General features: G+C 42.8%; 1 protein-coding gene across 1 annotated transcript in view; it reads right to left on the bottom strand.

Moving 5' to 3' along the window:
* Nucleotides 1–221: 221 nt before the first annotated feature.
* The window catches only part of cdk17 (cyclin-dependent kinase 17), a 39,396-nt gene continuing 20,160 nt past the window's right edge, over nucleotides 222–19,457 (bottom strand). Inside the window, exons 3-17 of the mRNA XM_037121334.1 lie at nucleotides 17,401–17,565; nucleotides 11,775–11,908; nucleotides 8,110–8,235; nucleotides 7,072–7,128; nucleotides 6,856–6,970; nucleotides 6,502–6,596; nucleotides 6,187–6,249; nucleotides 5,710–5,833; nucleotides 5,442–5,562; nucleotides 5,238–5,335; nucleotides 5,003–5,108; nucleotides 4,682–4,724; nucleotides 4,261–4,351; nucleotides 4,036–4,113; nucleotides 222–3,347 (exon numbers count right to left, since the gene is read on the bottom strand). Coding sequence (XP_036977229.1) covers nucleotides 3,307–3,347; nucleotides 4,036–4,113; nucleotides 4,261–4,351; nucleotides 4,682–4,724; nucleotides 5,003–5,108; nucleotides 5,238–5,335; nucleotides 5,442–5,562; nucleotides 5,710–5,833; nucleotides 6,187–6,249; nucleotides 6,502–6,596; nucleotides 6,856–6,970; nucleotides 7,072–7,128; nucleotides 8,110–8,235; nucleotides 11,775–11,908; nucleotides 17,401–17,565 — 1,457 coding nt within the window. The 3' untranslated portion in view covers nucleotides 222–3,306. The remainder of the gene's footprint in view (nucleotides 3,348–4,035; nucleotides 4,114–4,260; nucleotides 4,352–4,681; nucleotides 4,725–5,002; nucleotides 5,109–5,237; nucleotides 5,336–5,441; nucleotides 5,563–5,709; nucleotides 5,834–6,186; nucleotides 6,250–6,501; nucleotides 6,597–6,855; nucleotides 6,971–7,071; nucleotides 7,129–8,109; nucleotides 8,236–11,774; nucleotides 11,909–17,400; nucleotides 17,566–19,457) is intronic.

Genomic DNA, 19,457 nt, shown 5'->3' with positions numbered 1-19,457 from the left:
ACGGTTTATGAAACAGATTAAATTTACTTTCGATGGTTATGAGAAATAAATAGTTCCAGTAAAAAGAGTCACACACCAACTGTTGACCGGCAGCTCAGTGTTTCAGAGAGGTCGAATTCACAACACAGCAGGCCTTCCATGCATCAGGCACGCATACACACACATACACACGTTCAGACATATGTTCACATGAAGTCAGGTCATTCATACATTTGAAAAAGTTTTACAGTTTTACAATGATAAATATTATAAGCCGTTGTAGAAATCTCCTTTAATGCATGTCACTGCTGTTCATGTCAAGAAAAGCTGCTACTAGCAGGAGCACAATTTGCAGCTAGCAGTGGAATAATCCTGCATTGGCATGTGCACAAAGTTGGAAAACAATAACTTTGTAAGCATCCAAACACTTACAGGTTTTTGGTAATACAGTGAGGGGGAGAAGGTTCGCTCATTTTAAAGCTACCTGGGGAGAATGTAATACAGGATATCTACCATTAATATAATGACTCGTTTTTTCCTGTGAACACAATAAATGTGACATTACTTTAAATGTAAACTTTTAACAGCATCTTCCATCTGTATCTGTTCTGCTATGAGCTTTTCATCAAATTCAGTTTAATTCATCAAACTGAGCTCATTTATTGATCCGTCGAAAAGAGTTTTCAATTACTGGAATAATAAGAAATACAGTATGTTTACAGGATTATCATGTTTTTAGTTGCAAACTGTTAAAGTTAATGTTTATTACATTGATTTCCGTCAGCCGTAAATTTATCTTTATCAGGCATTAGTAGAGCTTCCAGCACGTTTCATGCTCAAATCCTTTGAATCTCAACAGAAAATAAATGTCAAATTTTCCTGTAAGTGTTGAGCAAAAAGCAGGTATTCAGTGTTCAACCTGTGATGTTGAATGCATTGCTGCTGTTTTAGTGCAGAGGCCTCTGCACTGTACTCATTTCTTTTTTAAATGCTACTGTGAGTGTACAAAGTGCTCTCTCTGCCCTCTCCACCATGCATCGCTCCCCGTGTGACTGCTGAATTCTGGAGCAAAATGGCCAGTCTGGTGGTCTTGCTTTTTGATTTGGAAAGTCCGACACAAACCCCACAAATCTGTACCAGTTTACCACAAATATTTAGAAGGAATATTTTTGCATTTTGGGAAATAGACGGGATGATCGATACTGTTCTCATGTCTGTAAAATAAACATGTAGCTTAGCTTAAGTTAACAAAGAAAACATTTTTAAAAAATGGGACACAGCAAGCCTTGATCTGTCTAAAGGTTATAAGACCTTCGTACCAGCAACCTCTGAAGCTCACAAAGCAACATGTTACAGCTTATTTATTTGATATGTATAAAAAGCAAAGTGTAAAAAAAAAAAAAAAACATTTTACAGATTAACGTGCAAGAAGTCAAGCACATAACCTCCTGTAGAACCACGACTTACTGTTGATACACTTTGTTTTTTGTACAAATTAAAACAAACGTAATGTGTTGATGTGTGAATTTTAGAGACGTTAGTGGGCAGATCTGTTAAGCTAACATGCGCCCCAATTTTTTTCATCTAAATCTTGCAAGAATGCAAATACAAATATTTCCCAAAATGCCAAGTTATCACTTTGAAATGATGAATCACTTTGTGCTATCATACAGCTGCTGGAAATATCTGGACGACACCTCTGTTGGTCCTCGAGAATAAGAAAAATACTGCAGCTAAACTGATCCAGGGATGCAAAGCACACCAGTGGACACTGAGGTGAGGGTGTTTAAGTGACTTTCTTCAGTAAACATGCAGTCAAAAGTGAGATTTCTCAAATGGCTTCATCTGTAGCATCACTGTCAGTTGCAAACAACACAGTGGGCAGTTAATTCTAAAATTTCAATTTGAAATCTTTTTTTTTTCTTTCTTTTCCTTGTGTACAAATGCTGGAGAGCGCAGTGGTCAGACGGCAACCGGAAAACAACCATTTTGCTTTTAAACGCCCCATCCCGATCCGCGCCATCCCACCCGCCGGCCCCTTCCTCCGAGAAACAGACCACAATGATGCTGTTGTTTCATAAGGAGAGGTCAAAGGTCACAGACACAGAGAACACATCTTAATACTGATGGGTAAACTCGGCCGTGTTGAGGCTCGGGTCCCTGATTCCAAAAAGAAAACACACTGAGGTGCAGGTTAAAAACAAAGAGTTACTGCAGTGAGCTCTGCAAAATGCACACAGAGTCGAGAAAGTGTAGCTTTGCATGTATTCTTTAAAAAAAAGAAGAAAAACAAAAAGCATTGAAGTCCTGGCAGTTTTGTGAGGGGTTGAAGGGAAGGCTTGTTGGCTTCCTGTGGGACGTCACGTGACTTCCTGTTCAGCCTCAGTATCCCTCTCTTTCATCTGTGCTTTTCACTCGTCTTCAGAACTGCCTGCCTCCCGCGTTTTGGTCCTGGTGCTGAGCCAGAATGGGCAAAAGAACAAAAGAACCAAAAAGTTGGTTTCACGCTCCCCCAGTCTGATTGGACTCTGCGTGTGCTTCTTTAACCCACAGGCCAAAATTGATACCGCAATCCATTCACAGCCTTGCTTTCTGACCCTCAGTGTAAACCTCCAGAGGGCAGCAGGGCCTCCAGAAGCAAAGTCGGACTGAAATGTTTTTTGGAAAAATGAGGAATCCAGAGAAACCGTTTCTCCCCCCAACCAGGACCATCAAGCCGTCCCGGTCCTTTAAAAACCTGGAAATGTTTAGTCACGGAAGCTCGAAGAAAAACAAAACATAAACTCCAAATATATAGAGATATACATATTTATAAAAAGGAAACAAAAAAAAAAAATCTGAAGAAACTGAAGCGTTCGGTCTCCAAGCACGACAACAAGAACAACAACTTGGATCACAGCGTCAACATCAACATCAGTGGAATTCTAACTCAACGGAAGCCGGAGAATCGTAGTCAGAAGAAAAAAAACAACATTAACCTTACTGACTGCTCAACTGTGCATGGCGTCTCGAGTTCACATCATGTACATACACACACACACGCACGCACACACACACATGCACACACACGGTGTGTTAAATACAGACAGTAGTAGTTTAGCAGCAAATAATTCATCCTCACCCCGCCCCCCCCCCAATAAATAAACACAGTCTCTCAAATAGATTCAACCCAGAGTCACTCGCTCAGAGGGATGTGTGTGCGTGTTTATGTGTGTGTGTGCAGGTAAGGGGTGGGGTTAATCCGGAGGGGGAGGAGGGCTCATGCGAGAGGTTGGTGGACGTGTTCGTGAAGAAGCCGGGAAGTCGCCCCTTCCTCTTCATCAGACATTAGAAGAGCATGCTCTGCCTCCTGTTGATCTTGCCATTACCTGGAAGAAAAGGACAGACAACAAATATACAAAACCCATGATGCCTTTAGTTTAAATTAAAGATGCTAATCATCATTACTTTTTGGACCCGTTAAAAGGTGCACTCTGATAACCGTCCTACTCAACCTGTGGATTTGTCTTGAGACTTGACTATCTTTATTCTGTGTTATGACATGGAAATGTGAAGTTTGGAAGATGTGGGCATTTAAGAAGCAGGGAAGATCTAATGAACGATGTCGGGCCAGTTGCATTGCAGGACTCGATGTTGTAGAAGCCAGGTCCATACTGGGAACAAACATATCTGATCATCTGCTGCTTCTGTTTTGACCAATGTTTTTCTTTTTTTAATCTGTATCTTGTGTTTTATGTGAGCGTAACATTTAATGACTACAGTAACCCTTTAACTGCAATAATTAAATAAGACTGCTGGAACGCCTGTCTGTCTTTATCAGCCTTATTTTAAACTGTATTAAAGCAGCTATGGGGAATTATAATTTCTATTGATTCTGGCCAGCCCCTGAGGACAAAAGCAGTACGAGCACTTCTACCTCCTGTCCTACAGATCAGCATTAAACTGATATTGTTTCATCATCAGTTACATGAGTACCACATCAAGGGAAGGTTATTTCTTTGTCTGGTGATGGAACAAGATTAAATCCTGAAGCGTCGGCATGTGATCCCCACTCACCTGACTCTGGGTACGAGGAGTTCCTGTAGCCTGGATCTCTCTGCAGCTGGACTTCTTTTAAGGTGAATATTGATATAACTAAAACACACAGAGGAGAGATTCAGAAAACATCAGGTACATTTCGGTAAACGAGCCTAAAGAAGACAAGACTGTAAATTTATTCAGCCGCATGTGTGTGTGTGTGTGTGTGTGTGTGTGTGTGTGTGTGTGTGTGTGTGTGCTCACTCTCAGGCAGTGTGTGAACACTCGTCCCCAGCTGCCTGAAGTAGGAATGTTTCATGGCCTCTTCAGCTGAAATCCTCTTCTTAGATTCGTACTGTGGAGACAGAGGCAGGAAATATGAACCATCCTGTGATTTTTGCAGACAATTCTGCGGCAGTCGTATCTGCAATCAGCGATTTTGTCAGATAAACTGTGACGAGCTAAAACACATCAGAAACAGGCACCCGATATGTTCGGAGAAAATACTGAAAAGGAAACACTGATAGTGTTGCGCCTCCTGCTGTCTGCAACTGGTACTGAAGGGATGATTGATGTTGAATATGTAACAGTGCTTCAAGATTGTAAAATTAAAAAGAGAACGTCAATTGAGAAATGCGCTGGAGTGAAATGCATTCTGGGTATTGTGAAGGAAGCAAACACTCACTTTGAGGAAAGACAGCAGCAGCTCGATGCCTTCACTGTCCAGCCTGGAGGAGACAAAAGGAAGAGCAACAGTTAACCGTCTGCCTGCAGCTCGGCCTGATGGGAATGTGAGGGCTCATGGGAGGAAGGAAGTGGAAGGCTGTCTGTGAAACGTTCCACAGGAATTCCTGCCCATGGCGCACACACACATGAACACACACCAACACTGCATGTATGTGACGGGGTCACTGGAGCATAAAAAAATGAAGCAGAAACGCAGAGACAGGAACATGCAGGACACACACACACACACACACACACACACACACACAGAAGACAGTACCTGGGAGCGTGGTTGATTATCGGCTGCGGTTTGTATTTGGGAAAGTTGTAGGACTTAAACTCTTCGATGGAGGAGATTCCCGGCCAGTTCTCCTCTGTGGGAGTGCCTGAAGTCACAGAATCACAGCCTCTCAGTTACACAGTGTTTTTACCTTGTCAAGGTTAACAGGTACATTATAACGTGTGATGAGGCATCCATGCTGCTGTGGCGATCCGGCCTGGCAGGAGTTACTCACCAAGTAACCTGAAGATGAGGTGGAGCTCGTCCTCCACGGTGGAGCCGGGGAACAGCGGCCGACCCGCAGCCATCTCATAGAATATGCAACCAACACCCCTGCAGACACACACACGCACAGAACGGCAAATAGTAATTATCTTTATGTTACATTCATCTGGTAATTACTTTCTTGATAAACTCTGAAACACATATACACACATACCACATGTCAATCTGTGTTGAATACTCAGAGGATCCCAGTAGAACATCAGGAGGCCGGTACCAAAGAGTCACCACCTCGTTGGAGTAGGTTTTAGTCGGGACAGACTTGGCCCTCGCCAGACCTGTTAACCCACCAAAAACACGAGCCGAGATTAGGATTTTAACAGAAAGAAGAAGCAGTGTATCTGTAAAAAGCTCTACTAGATATAATCAAACGATCCCAAATTTACAGCATTAACAGTAGAGACACTTTGGCTCCTGCATCTTACCGAAATCAGCCAGTTTGAGTTCCCCTTTCTCGTTGATGAGGAGGTTTTGAGGCTTCAGGTCCCTGTGGAGAACTTTCCTCTTATGACAGTAGGACAGCCCTCGTAAAATCTGGAACAGGAAAACCTGCAGAGATACGTAGACGCGGCATGTTATTAACAAGTCTCATTCGATGCAAGAACTGCATCTCTTTCAACCAGCGGGATGTGAAAGCAAACAGAAATATGCAAATTAGACTTTTAGTCCGTCGCTCTGTGAGGTAAGTTGCTGGAACTATTTGTGTCATTAACATAAGGGTCATTAACTGGTGCTGCTGGCAAAACACTATGCAGCCTCATCGCTACTGAACACACAGAAAGAAGGAAATAAAAGCTCCCAGAGTTGGGAGAGTGATTTTTCCACTGCAGAGAGTTAAAAAAAAAAAAGAAAAGAAAAGAATATCAAGTGTAATCATCAGTAATAGTAAGAGTCGTCCTGACCTTCACATTGTGCATGCTCATTATGTTTCCACAGTCATCCATGTACTGCTTCAGGTCCTTATCCTACCGGGAGAGATGACGCCATCAGACAGGAAGCAGGTACAGAAAACACCTTGTTTTGCAAATTACAACGTGACTTTTTCACATGAATTTCACCTCATCATTCTGACTCATCAACAACTGACATGGTCCTTTAATAAAAGTCTTATCTAAGCTATAGAAACACTGATGTGTTTTTATATTCAGTGTTTTATCTGTGATGCTCTCCGCAAAGACCATCATGCATTGAGCATACAGGGAAGCCGAGGGTCTCACCAGGTATTCGAAGACGAGCGTGAGGCTTTTGTCAGTGTGGACGATGTCGTGTAGCGTCACGATGTTGGCGTGTTTGAGGTCCTTCAGTAACGACACTACAGAGGCAATGACAGACAGATGTTAACGCAAAGAGAAAAAACAGCCAGTGACTCTGAAATTTAATGGACGTTTTCAAAGGCTAGTTAGTTATTCTTTGAGCACCACAAATTACATTATTTTAACATGCAACACATCACGCTGCTTATGTTACTTGGCTGAATGTATCACTTTACTAGTGATAAAATTAGTTAAGAATGCTTCATGTAGCACTGGACAGAGTAAAATGCCAAAATGGAGGAGACAAATCCCGAATACCTTCTCTGATGGCGGTGCACGGCGCTCCCTCCTCGTGCTCCAGCCGGATCTCCTTCAGCGCCACCAGGTTGTCCGTCAGTTTACTGCGTCCTTTAAATACTGTGGCGTAGGTTCCCTGAAGGCGGCACGGATAATGGATCAACATTACTGGACTTAAGCGATTTGTGCAATGTATTTCTTTCCCTAGTGTGAGATGGGGTGTCAAGACTTCCTTACCTCTCCCAGTTTGTCCAGCTTAATGTATGTTTCCAACTTCCCAAAACCAATCTCCGACTGAGGAAAAGACAAAGGACAAAGTCAGCATTTAGCACAGATTAAGTGATGGGGCCATGTATAAGACAAAGTTAAAGTCGAATCTAACACAGTATTTTTTCATCAAGGAACTTAAGTTTGACAAAATCTTTAAGATAGCCCTGCTATAAACTCAAGACATAATGCAGGTGTGTTTTATTCTGGTCATTTTTCTGTTTCTGTTCTATGGATTTCTCTGTTTACTCGTGTTGAAAGATTGTGCAGAAAAGCAGCTCTAAGCTCTCTCATCCTGTGCAGTCATTGTCTTAGATCAGAGGTTTGCACTTAAGGTGCTTCAAACCCCTCGAGGTGCTAGATAACAGCAATTTGCTTTAAAAAAAAAAAAAAAAAATCACACTCCCCCTCAAAGTCCTTTCTTAGCCTTATCAGAACACACAGACATGTTACACATTTCTAGATTTAGTGTGACTTTCACTTTTTAAAAGATATAATTATCTCTGATGTTCTTTATGAATAAACATATATAAATCATAGATAATAAGGCGCTGCTTATAACTCCAGAACTTACCTTAGAATAATCCTGTTTATTTCCTACCATATAAAAGTAATAGTAAAGTATACTTTCATCAAAGCACTAAAGGGGCAAAAAATGCAGTGTTTTTTTTTACATGATCTTTTAGAATAAATCAAAAATGTTTTGCACTAGTGATAACTTTTATAAGATTAGATGTCGCTGCCGGCATATTTGTAATATGCATAAACCTCATCTGCAACAAAGCTGCATGATCACACAACTGCTGAGTATCATGATCTAATTTGATGTGCTATAGGCAGGAGGTGAGCGCTCATGGCTCTAGATTAATCCATTCTTGTCTCACATCGGGCCAGTTTCCATGGTAACTTGCACAGGGGAAATCTGGTAACAGCGCTGCAAAGCAATAAATGGCAGCGCACACACACACAGACACACACAGACAGACGCTAAGACACACAGCCACTGACCAGCGAGGCTCGGCGGGAGCGTCGGCTGAGTGGCTGGTCGAAGGGCGGGCTGCTCAGCTGCAGCTTCTCCAGATAACCGTCGGGGATTCGGATGTCAGCAGGCAGAGACAAGCGCTTGTTGAGGTCCTGAAACACACACAGGTAAACAAATGCTCAAACAAGACCTATTGTGACTTATTTTTTTCTCCTTTCGTTCAGCATTTTATATACAATACGTTCTTGTGCATGATAAAGATCATGAAAGTTAAAAAGGTCAAAGTCTGCACCAACAGAAGCTCCTCTCTCCCACAGAAGCCACTGCTCCTGAAACGCCTCGCCAAAGTCCCGCCTTTAATTCTGTAACTTTGTGACTTTACACGTCACCATGTCACACGTTTGCATATTTCATGCCTAGCACTTAGTTTGGCACATAAGAAGTGATTTAGCACAGCTGTTCTTCTACTGTGCTGGGTCGGGCATGTGTGAAAGGACCAATCAGAACAGACTGGGCATTCGGGGGGTTCAGACCGAGGAGGAATACAGAGCCGCAGCACTGGACAGTATAAGAGAACTAATGTGTTTTTATTTTAGCAAAAAAGCGTGTAAATTATTAGCTCAAAAAGCTACATTAACACTTGTAGTAATATAATATAGAACTTTATTAGATCGAAAAATTTGTTTTATGTACTACAAGTGTTGCTGGGGATTTCTGACCTCCTTTTTCGCTTCTCAGTGCACCTTGGAGGCAGGTGAAGTTGTGTCAGAAACCCCTACTCTGCTACTCATACTTATTAAACTTCAGAACACAGGCTCAGTTAACCACGAGTTGATGGTTATGAGCCACACTGTTGCTTTTCTGCACACTCCTGTACATGAGAAAATAATTTGCTGCGTGCGTATCGTCTATATGTGGCTCCATACTGCATGTTTCAGCAGCAAGCAGCACAAGACAATGTGGGCTAGTCCACCCCTCTATCCACACGTACGCACACATGCACACACATGTCGAAAATAGCTCGCTCTCGTCTCCTCCTATTCCCTGAGAGAAAAGACAGAGATCAGGTCGATCACCATCTTACGGAGGGTAAAAAAATAAGAGGCAGCCGGTCGAGGCGTGACTGTGGCTGCTCGGTAAAACCTTTGTGAGCACAAATCAGATTGCGAAAACAAAACGGCAAGAAAACCAGGCGAGAAGTAAAAACAAATAATACATGTGTTTATTAATGTTCATAGCTCATATTCACACTGCAGGCTGTCGCTGTCAATATTACCCGGCTCATATCTTATTGTTGTGGACGAGCGACCGCATCTATTCTGGGATCAAAATAAAGAACAGAAATAATGCTGACTGATGTGGGGAAAAACAAGGCCGAGTGGAATAAAAATACAGCGAGAGAAGACGTCGCATCTGTTCGGTTATCATGCGCGTGTTTTAAGTTTGGCCTCTCCACAAATACCATCGACTCATCCTCTCTCATTTCATAACTGTAGTCCTTTGTTCTCCCTGACAGTGCTGCTCAGAGAAGATGCCAGCATTACGACAACTTAGAGTTCAAATAAAATCTCTGACTATGTAGAGCATATCAGTGTCGTGAAGAGGTGAAGCATTATATAATGTGTTCCGTACTGCTTGTCCTCCTGATGTAAGATGGTGTCTGAAAAATCATCAGTCCACAACAGATTTAGTCCGGCTCTCTCAGCGTCTCATCTATTTTTGTTACATTTCCTTCGGGCTCATGTTGTTCCTTCACTTTGCGAAGCACTTTGTCATCCTGGCTTGAAAAAAAAATTGTCACACGTGTCACAAGTGTTGATCGGATGAATCGATTAGTGAATCAGCAGGAAATCCGACAGCAACAAATTGATTATCACTAAAATGTGCTAAAATGTGAAAATCTGCTACTTGTGTCCATTTGTCATCATTTAAAGTGTTGCATCCTAAGCAAGCAGTTTGAAGGTTTTGTGCTCTGTGTACTTTTGACAGGCATAACATTTAAATATTTGTTAGTTGTAGCTGTTATCTTAGACTTAATCTGTTATTTTCACTTTGGAACCACTACCTCAAAGTTAGTATTCCTGGAATCACATGGACATTAAATACCACGTATTTAGAGTAACATTATATTTCAACGTTACATACATACATACATGTTTACTTCAATACACATGTTTACAACACATGAAATTGTTATGATGTTGTTGTGTTGTGACTTGATAAACAGTGTCTCCTTAGATTACGAAAGATGTGATGTGTTTAGGCGACAGGCTGGGAGTGTGGAGCCGCTACGTAACTGTGAAACTGAAATTTTTTTTTATCTGATTGTATGGTAACAAGCATCAGTAAGTGAGCGTACACCATCCTTAACCTCTTTACTGGCACAGTGCAGCTTCAGTACAACCTCGAGCGGTATCAAACCACAAGAAGAGCAGCACACTGAAGCTCATGTAACAAAGCTTTTGTGTGTCTGTGTTAGTTCCACCGGGTCAAGTGACTGTCACCACATCCTTCACCTTGCCTTTTTTTGTGCACCCGCAAATGAGATAAACACTCCGAACGACTGAAAAATAGGTCACTGTGCATGTGTGTGTGACAGAGACAAAACATCAGGATCATTAGAGTTTGAGTGCTGTTACATATGCTCCTCTGCCAGCAGGGGGCAGGAGGCCTCCAGCCTGAGATGCTCGCCCTATTCAGAATTAAACTTCCCCCCCCTGGTTGAATATTTATAAGATGAAGATTTCTTGGGAATGTCTGCACGAACCGTCGCATAAACCTACATAACGCCAACATTTCGCCTCATTTTATTCATGCAGCAGAGGTTTACAGGCTTTTCTAGCCTATGTAATGGCTAGGGTGAAACAATATAACATGTCTGAGAAATTAATGGTGGCTCGTCGACAAAAAAATGCCCCTGAAGTTGCAGAGAAAAAAAAAAAAAAACATGGTGAAATGAGTAGCAAGGAAAGAAATTTCCCCTGACGTTAAGATTTCTTGTCCATTCATCTTGTTCATATTTTATTGCTGAGCTTGAGTAAGCGGCTGGTGCACCCAGTGGGCCACTGAATTAAATGCATCATCTTCATCTCTTGTTAGTGTTTAAAAAGCTTGTTGTGGTCGCTGAAGACGGAACAGCATTAGGTTTGGAAAAAAAATGTGCGCCAAAGCAAAACCTGAAAACTGGAGGGCAATGAGTCTTCTGGAACGACATGGTTTGCTTACATATTTGCATATAAGTAACTCGGATTTCCTATGAAGAGGGCATAATTTCTAATCTTACTCGATGTTTTTGAATGGCTTCCTTACAAGAGGAACAAAGGAGTCTCCTATCCCAGCGTGCTCTCTAGGCTCACCGAGATGTCTGACCTATAGAAAATCACTGCGGTTACAGCACAGATTATCACGCTGCATCTCTTTACCAGACGCTGCTGTGGTCCTCGGGGAGCACGACTACTATCAGTATCATGAAGCCCGGGCGCTGAGAGCCCATTAAGAAGGATGAACGACCCCCGCCTCGAGCCCCCCCCCACCCGAATCAGATCTCCCACGAGGCGGAGAGGGGAGAGGAGGAGGTGAAGAGCAGAGCAGAAGGAGAGCAGAGGGGGTGAAGGGTGGAATGCAGACTTGCAGCGTAAGCCAGTTTTTAGTAATTATTGCACCAGCGTGTGCACGTGCAAGCCTGTCCCACCTCCATGGAGATCCGTCGGTGGACACGGTTTCTCAGACAGACGCCGGTTGGAGACTGCACCTCGTCTGAAGACGTTCCTGATGCCTGGTCGCTCTCCCCGTCTGAGCCCATCTTCAGGTTCTCATGCACGATATCTGAGACAATGAGAATTATAAAATACATTAAAAGACACAGAATGATACAGAGATACATCTCTCTGGGTATCTTTAAACAGGATACAAAGAAACACGGGGTAAATCAGACTAAACCTTGTATTTTAGAATGTTGGCTGTTTTCCTTAATAAATGACTTAAATAATTGACCAGTGATGACAGTTATTAATTCTCTGTTGATGAACTAGTCGAATGATTAGCTAACTGTTTAAGCACTGGAACTGATCATCACTGTGATTGTTATCTTGACCAGGGCAAAAGCATAGCTGAATAGACCTTTAAACAGCAGACATTTTGACTTGACAACCGCAGGTGTCACTCAAAACACTACAAATTGCTGAACTGCATTAAGTGCTGGAGCAGAGACATCATTAATGTCATCAGCTCCCCCTTGTGACAAATCAAAATGTCTGCTGAGTAAATTGTGACTCGTTTGGGAATGATAAAGAATTAACAGCAGGATTTACTCAGAGATCAAAAAGACATGTTCAGTACGAAGTGGTGGTTTTGCTCGTAGGTTTGCTGTCAATATTGCGTTGCGGGTGAGGTGTGTTGTTCTGCCTAAATATGACAGCATGTTTTATCTGCACAACAGAAATGAGAAACGTGTGAAATGAAACATGCAGTTCATTGTCTCGATGATCATGTTACCTCAATAAAGTTCAACTAGGACATATTTCAGCTTCCGAAAGGCCAAAAGCTTTGGGGAACATTTGGTTTTAATGTTTTTGAAGCTCTAGTAGTGGCGAGCGTGGAGGATATATATTTGCAGGTAGCTGTATCTATATTTAATATTTTGTATTGGCCCTCAAACCACCTTCTTCCTGACTCTCTACGTCTCTCTACCCCTCTCGCTTACCTCCTCTCACACCCTTGTAACCCCCGAGGCCAAAGATTAAACACTCCAACCTGCACCACTTCCTCCAGGGCAGTAAAGCTACCACTGCTACCATAGCACAGCAGGAGCAAACACGCTGATATACAAACCACATGCACCCCCTACTCCACACACACACACACACACACACACACACACACAGTTAATGAGTAGCTATGGTTGAACAGCTCTCTGTCATCAGTGTGTCAGCGCCTCCGACCACGCAGTCTGTCATCAGACGTGAAAAGCAGAGAGCAGGGAAACGAGAGGAGAAAGAAATCTCTGTTCTGTTGATGGAGATTAACTGTTAGCAATCGTTTCAAACATGATAATCCTGATTGTTTCTCTTGATATCGCACCAAAGATTATTCATTAGTATTGTTGCTCTAGATTTTAGGACAAACAGTGAGTGTAGGTTTGCCCCCTAACAAAAGCTCTTTCGCTCCATTCATGCGTGAACGTTATTTCCAAACTTCATTAAGTCCTGCTTCATTACTCTGCAGAGCGGCAACAACCTGAATGAAGCTTTGTCCCAGAATATGAACCCGTCTGTGGTCAGCTGGTTCAAAATCAGAGTCTCCTCAGCTTAAAGGAAGATGCTCTTCCACTGCTAGAACCTGAACTGTTTTCAGGATCTTCCTCGAGGCCTGACCCGTGCTAATCCACCCGTCTCACTTTGTTTTTCCACAGATGGTTAACGTGAGGTTTTTTTCTGCTGCTTCTCCGTCTGAGCTTTGGTTTTGGTTACAGTGGCAGGACTTGATATACTACAGCAGGTCTTTAAGTGGGAGAGAAAATATAACACTTTAATGTTTCGGTGTAATTCACCATAATAGGGCAGGCAACAAATCATGTCCTGTCTGACTCGCTCTCAGAAAGTACAAGAAAGGACATACTGTAAGAGACGAAGAAGAAAAGTGGGAGGAACAGGAAATTGTTGCAAAGTTTTCATCTGGAGGAGGAGGAGATGGATGAGCTTTGTCCATCTTTTTGCTTTCGCTTCTTCAACTATTCACCTTCATCCGTCTCCCCTGTCTTGCCCAGCAGCATCATTTATCAGCCATGCACATGCACAGTTTTGCCCTCCTCTACACATAGAATCGCCTTCATCAATATCCTCCTATGTTTAAAAATGTGTGTGCATTCTAACCTTGCATACCAACAGACCCATGGTGATGCACAGGTTTAATTGCAGGTAAACCATAAACTTCATCAACCCCAATGCTAATGTCAGCCATATCAGTATAATTAGTAGTGTCCAATTTTTCTTTCAGGTTTTGATGATACTGTTAAAGTCACAATCATTCACAACCCTGTTTTAGATTTTTGTTTCATCAATAGCCATTTACTGTCACTGACTTTCAATACAGTGCTCGTCATTGTTAGCAGCAGAGTCCGCCATTCCCACGCTGGGTTCAAATTGCCTACCTATGCGCAAGAGGATCGCACGAAAAGATATTGTTCGCTTTCCTATTGCCGCACAAATGCTGCTCAGGCATCAGGCAAACCCTACGTTTTTTACCTTCCCGTTGCTTCACACTGAAAGCACTGAAGTGGCAAATACGGGGCGACTTTTATTGTGTGGACCGATCACAAGAAAAGGCAATGTATTTGTCAGCGCTAACTGTGATTGCTCATCAAAATTTGGAGCTTTTGCAAAGCGAGTAATGGAACAAGAAGGAGCAGCCACAGTGTGCTGTGAGATGAACAGCTGCACACCTCCAGCTCCTCAGGGAGATAACCAACAAGCGCTCAAAGTTCCGCGCTGCTGGGTGGGAGAGTGCTCGTGCCAGGAGCAGCGTGAAATCTAAATGCCTGATGGAAAAAGGCCAGTTATTGATGGACTATTTAATTAAATTTAAATGAGTTTGTTTGGTTGCACTGTAAACAGGTTCAGTCAGCTGCTCTGCTGTTTACGTGCTCAGGGATGTAGAGCAAGTGAGAGTTATCTTTATATGCTGAGTAAAAGTGCTAATCGGACAGAAGTCTTGATTGGGTACACATTTAGAACTTGTTCAATGCATGTTTTGGTAACTGGCGACTCAGGATTCTTGAAAGTTTCTTCCTCCTCTCCTTTTTTTCTCCCCTACATCTGTCCCACATTCCTCCTCCGAAGCTGGTGACTTTCTCTCTACGAACTCCCTGCAAACAACACATTCCCACTTTCCTTCTTCAAATCGCCTCCTTCCAAATGATCTCTCTTCCCTTTTTTGGTCTCTTCTCATTTACAATATTTCTTGCCCCACTTCCAAAACCCCACCATTTTTTTTTTCACTTCCCACTTCTGCCTTTCTTTCCCTTTCACTCTGCATATTCGTTCTCCTATCCTGAGTTCTCTTTTGCAAGGTTTTCACAGGCATCAGCCAACCTGACTCGCTCTAACTGTGTTGCTTCAACACATTCCTTCACTACCTGCACTTGTTTGCCTCCTCACCAAAGCCTCCAAATGATCTCATCTGTCCTACTTTCTGTTCAACCATTCAACCTTCTTTAACTTTCACATGCTTCTCAGTTATCTCCTGCTATTTCGTATCTGTCCCCACCTGCTCCAAAAACTCCCCAAAATTCCTTCTCGAACAATAATATTTTCACTTTCGCAATTTTTCCCATAATTTCTTCACCTCTCAACGGCCAAACCTCATTCCCTCTCTTCAAAAACCCCTCGAGCTGTTTTCTAAACTTCGTAATTTGTTTGTCTTTTGCTTTCAATCTCACATCTCTCATCTTTTCTCGCCTCACTTCCTCTTCTCTCCAAAAAGGAAGGATTGAAGGATTTCATTCTCCACCCATTTTTTATATTTCTTTCCTGATCATCTCCACAAATCAATCCTTCACTTGCCTCCCTTCCTTGAGTTTTTTTTTAGACCCAACAATCCTTCTCTCTCCCTACTTCTCCGTCTCTCCTCTCCGCCCTTTAGCAGCTCTCCTAATAAGCACACAGAGTGTAGCAGCAATATGTGGTACATCAATGTCCTACTTAACTGTCCTGTTTTTAGATCCAAGTCCCTCCATCTAGGCCAGGGTCCAGTGCGGGGCTCAAAAGTTCTTTAGTGTATCACCCATCTTTAAAAATGAGCTTAGAGACGCACCAATGAGGTTTCACACATTTACTGAAATGATGAACATTATAATCATAGAGTAACTCTAAAGGGTAACACTGACTGTGGCAGACGGTGTGCACAGATGCTGATTATTCCTGCCTGGCCATATGGAAAAGAAAATCAGTCAAACAACGTTAAACAATGTTTGTTTACGGTTTACAGCAACGTGTAAGTGATGTGTAAGTGATCACTCAGGCTACGAGATCAGTGATGAATCGGTAATGATTGCTTGTCAGTACTGTTAAATTATCACAGAAACCTAATGATCTGAATATTACGGCTTGAAGATGATTGATAAGAGGAAGAGCCAACAGCTGTTATCTACAGCCAATGTTCAGCAGGTGTTCACCATTTTCATTTAGCGCGTTAGCCGAGCCTGGGAAATGTCCCAAATTCAAGGTCAGGTTTTATCTTGCAACATGTAATTACAGAATTATTAGAATGAACAAGGACTGACAGGTGGTTGATTAAGCCAACCAATCAGTGGAATGAGTAATAGTTTCATCTCTACCTTGAGCTTGAGCCCAACCAATATATCAGCTGGAAGATATTATGCCCAGATATCAACCTATCGCAGATTTATTTGTATAAATATTGTCCAAGATGCAGAATATGAAGGAATGGATGCTTGCAGTGATCCACAATTATTTACGTGATGTTTACTGTTTCAGTGATTTGATGTAATTTTGGACGATAAAGTTCACTGTTAACTGCCTCTATTACATATCTTTGCGTTCATTGCAAAACATATGTGCACCTGCCCTAAAACTCATGCATCAGTCTATATATCTCAAGCCCATTATCTTGCAATGTGTGTAAAGAAGCTCTGATGCCTCATCACGATGGGGGGCAACCTCTGCAACAAGCTCAAAGAGCGCTAAACAGTTCCGTCAATGAGACACGATCTATAGGATTTTAATATTTATAGTCACTGAGGTTTTGACGTACGACAGGATGTCGTCTTAGTAAGATGATGCCGACATGCTGCTTTTCTAAGAGTTGCCGCACTATAACATATTACAAGCTTTTAATACAACTGTGTGCGCATCCCTCCAGACTCAATTCGAAAAGCCTTGAGGCTGCTAGAGTTTGATACCCACAACACTTTGTTCCTCTGCTTCATAGTGTTCCCTGAATCATCTCATCACCCTCTTAGCTGTTCCCTGACCGCCAGCTGGAAATCTGCTGCCGCTCTGAATCATCACAACATCGTCTTCCCTTCAAGCCCCAGGATCGGACTCACTGCTACAGATCCAGTGTGATGAATCAGTTCGCACAGGAAGCATCGTCATGTTTGACTGAATCCCCCATCCAGCTGTCACTCTGGCAAAAACAGCCCGGCTGAGGGCGAAGGGAGAAGCTGCCTCAAGGGTTTGTGAGTGCAGGATGGAAGTATCAGGACCGTGACACGTTTCCTGTTTGTTCCTGGATGCCATCTGCTCTCCCACTACTCACTTCCTTCCATGTGTGTGTGTGTGTGAGTGTGCAAGTCTCACCCAGGCGACTGCCGTTGCGTGGCATTGCCATGAAGGAGCCCAGGGTGCCACCGATGACGCTGTGGGGCCTGCGGAGCGGGGGCTTCTTGAAGGAGCCGGTGTACTGGTGCAGGAAGGAGTGCATGCTATGGGAGGTGGGGGGGCGGCCGTTCCTCATGAAGGGCTCTGAAACACAAAGACACAACGACTGGCATCATTTCTGGCTTTCGGAAATTCAACAGAGGCTCAGCGCAAGCTTCTGAAAACACGACACGGTGACAAGAAAAATCAGCTCCCATCTTCTTCAACCCCATGCGGTGCGTTCTTTATTTGAAATGCATGCTGTGCAGCCAAGCTCTGTGCAAAGCATCAGAATTTATTTGACATTTAAGTCAAGGGCCCAACATTTCCAAATATACCAAACATCAGGATAAATTATGGAGAAATCGGTGTAAACAAATGTAACAGGACTTGCAATGGCTATGCAATGTTGCAGTCACTTAGATTTGAATAACTAACTCAATACGAGCAGGATGCCATGTTACTCTGACTTTTCTGTTATCTAAGAAAGATTTTGGGAGATGGACGATCTGCTTTCCTCCTGAGAGTTAGATGAGAACATCTATATCATGAGATGAGATGTGACGTGTTAATTAAGCTGAAAGTTGAAAATGTCTCAACAGGACTGAAGAATTTGTGAATATCCTGGGTCTTTACGGATCTCCTTCACTAGCATACAGGTCGGATCTGGTCCTCTTGTCCGTTGCTAACTGGCTACAGCAAACGTTTCAATCTCGAAACCTCTTCGCTGTCAGCTGACAATGATTTAGCCTCTGGGCCAATGAGGCTTCCAGTGTATCCGGTGGATATTCGGTTAGAGAATATCAGGGACAAGACTTCCTAACTGAGCCATTGTTTAAGTTTAGCAATTTGAGACACACGAATGGGGTTAGAGTTGGCAGACAACCAATTGTTTCAAGAACAGCCAGGATCAATTAAAAAGGTTCAAGCCAAGTCGTCATCAGATGTTCACCTACAGGTTCTGCAATTGCATTGGTTTGAATGGTTTACCGGCAAGCAACCAAAGCCTGGTTAAACATAACTGGTAAAAACTACAAACAGACCATAAACAGAAACCAGAGGAATTCCAATACCAAAATCTTGCCACTAACAGGTAATGACAATTACTGTGATATTCGAAAAATAAAAGAACGATGTCGGGGCGCCGCATAGCTCAGTCGGTAGCGCGCGCGACCCATGTGCCGAAGGCTCTGCAGCGGACCCGGGTTCGACTCCCGGCCCAGGTCCCTTTGCTGCATGTCACTCCCCATCTCTTACCCTGCTTCCTGTCCAAACTCTTCAGCTACTCTGTCAATAAAGCCGAAAAAGGCCAAAAAAATACTTTAAAAAAAAAAAAAGAATGATGTCATGTTAATAATAGACGAATTATAATATTGTGTAAATAATCCAGTGCCTCTTAAATCATTTCCGTCTCTTTCTGTTCTTGCTTTTAGCATCGCAGCAGGTGGTAACGTGTCTTAGCACTTGTTGCCAACCACCATTCAATGGAAAAAGAAGAAAATGCTGCAGTAACAGTTACCTGTAGCTTCATTAAGGGTAACTAGAGGTCAAGGAATTTATATTAACCAAAATCATCACCAGCAGAATCAGAAATGAACACCCACTGCCTCTTCAAATTTGGGAAAACGGCACAAGAAGAATAAAAAATAACGGCTGTAGAACTGGAAATTTGATAGCCTGAGGGCAAAAATCTCACCACTACCAATAAGCAAGGCATGAACCTCACTCTCGGGCCTCAATTAGCATTCAAATCTCCGATCCTACTCGGCAAGAAAAACATGTAAGCAAATATTTCAACCATCAGTGTTCCCTCAGTGAGCAGAGCTCAGCTACATCCGTTGTCACATATCGTCCTGTTCCGATCTGTGTTAGACGGGCTGTAAGTGTGTCACATCTTGTGGGTTTATCTCTCTGCCGCTGCCAACTTTCTTCAGCTCGTCTGACCTTTTAAACTCTGAGCTGACAGTCTGTGCTGTGTTCCCACACGTCAAGCTCCA

This window comes from Acanthopagrus latus, chromosome 14 (genome assembly GCF_904848185.1).
Source record: "Acanthopagrus latus isolate v.2019 chromosome 14, fAcaLat1.1, whole genome shotgun sequence".
NCBI lineage: Eukaryota > Metazoa > Chordata > Actinopteri > Spariformes > Sparidae > Acanthopagrus > Acanthopagrus latus.
The sequence above is the reverse complement of the archived record's forward strand: the minus strand, read 5'-3'. Positions and strand labels throughout refer to the sequence as shown.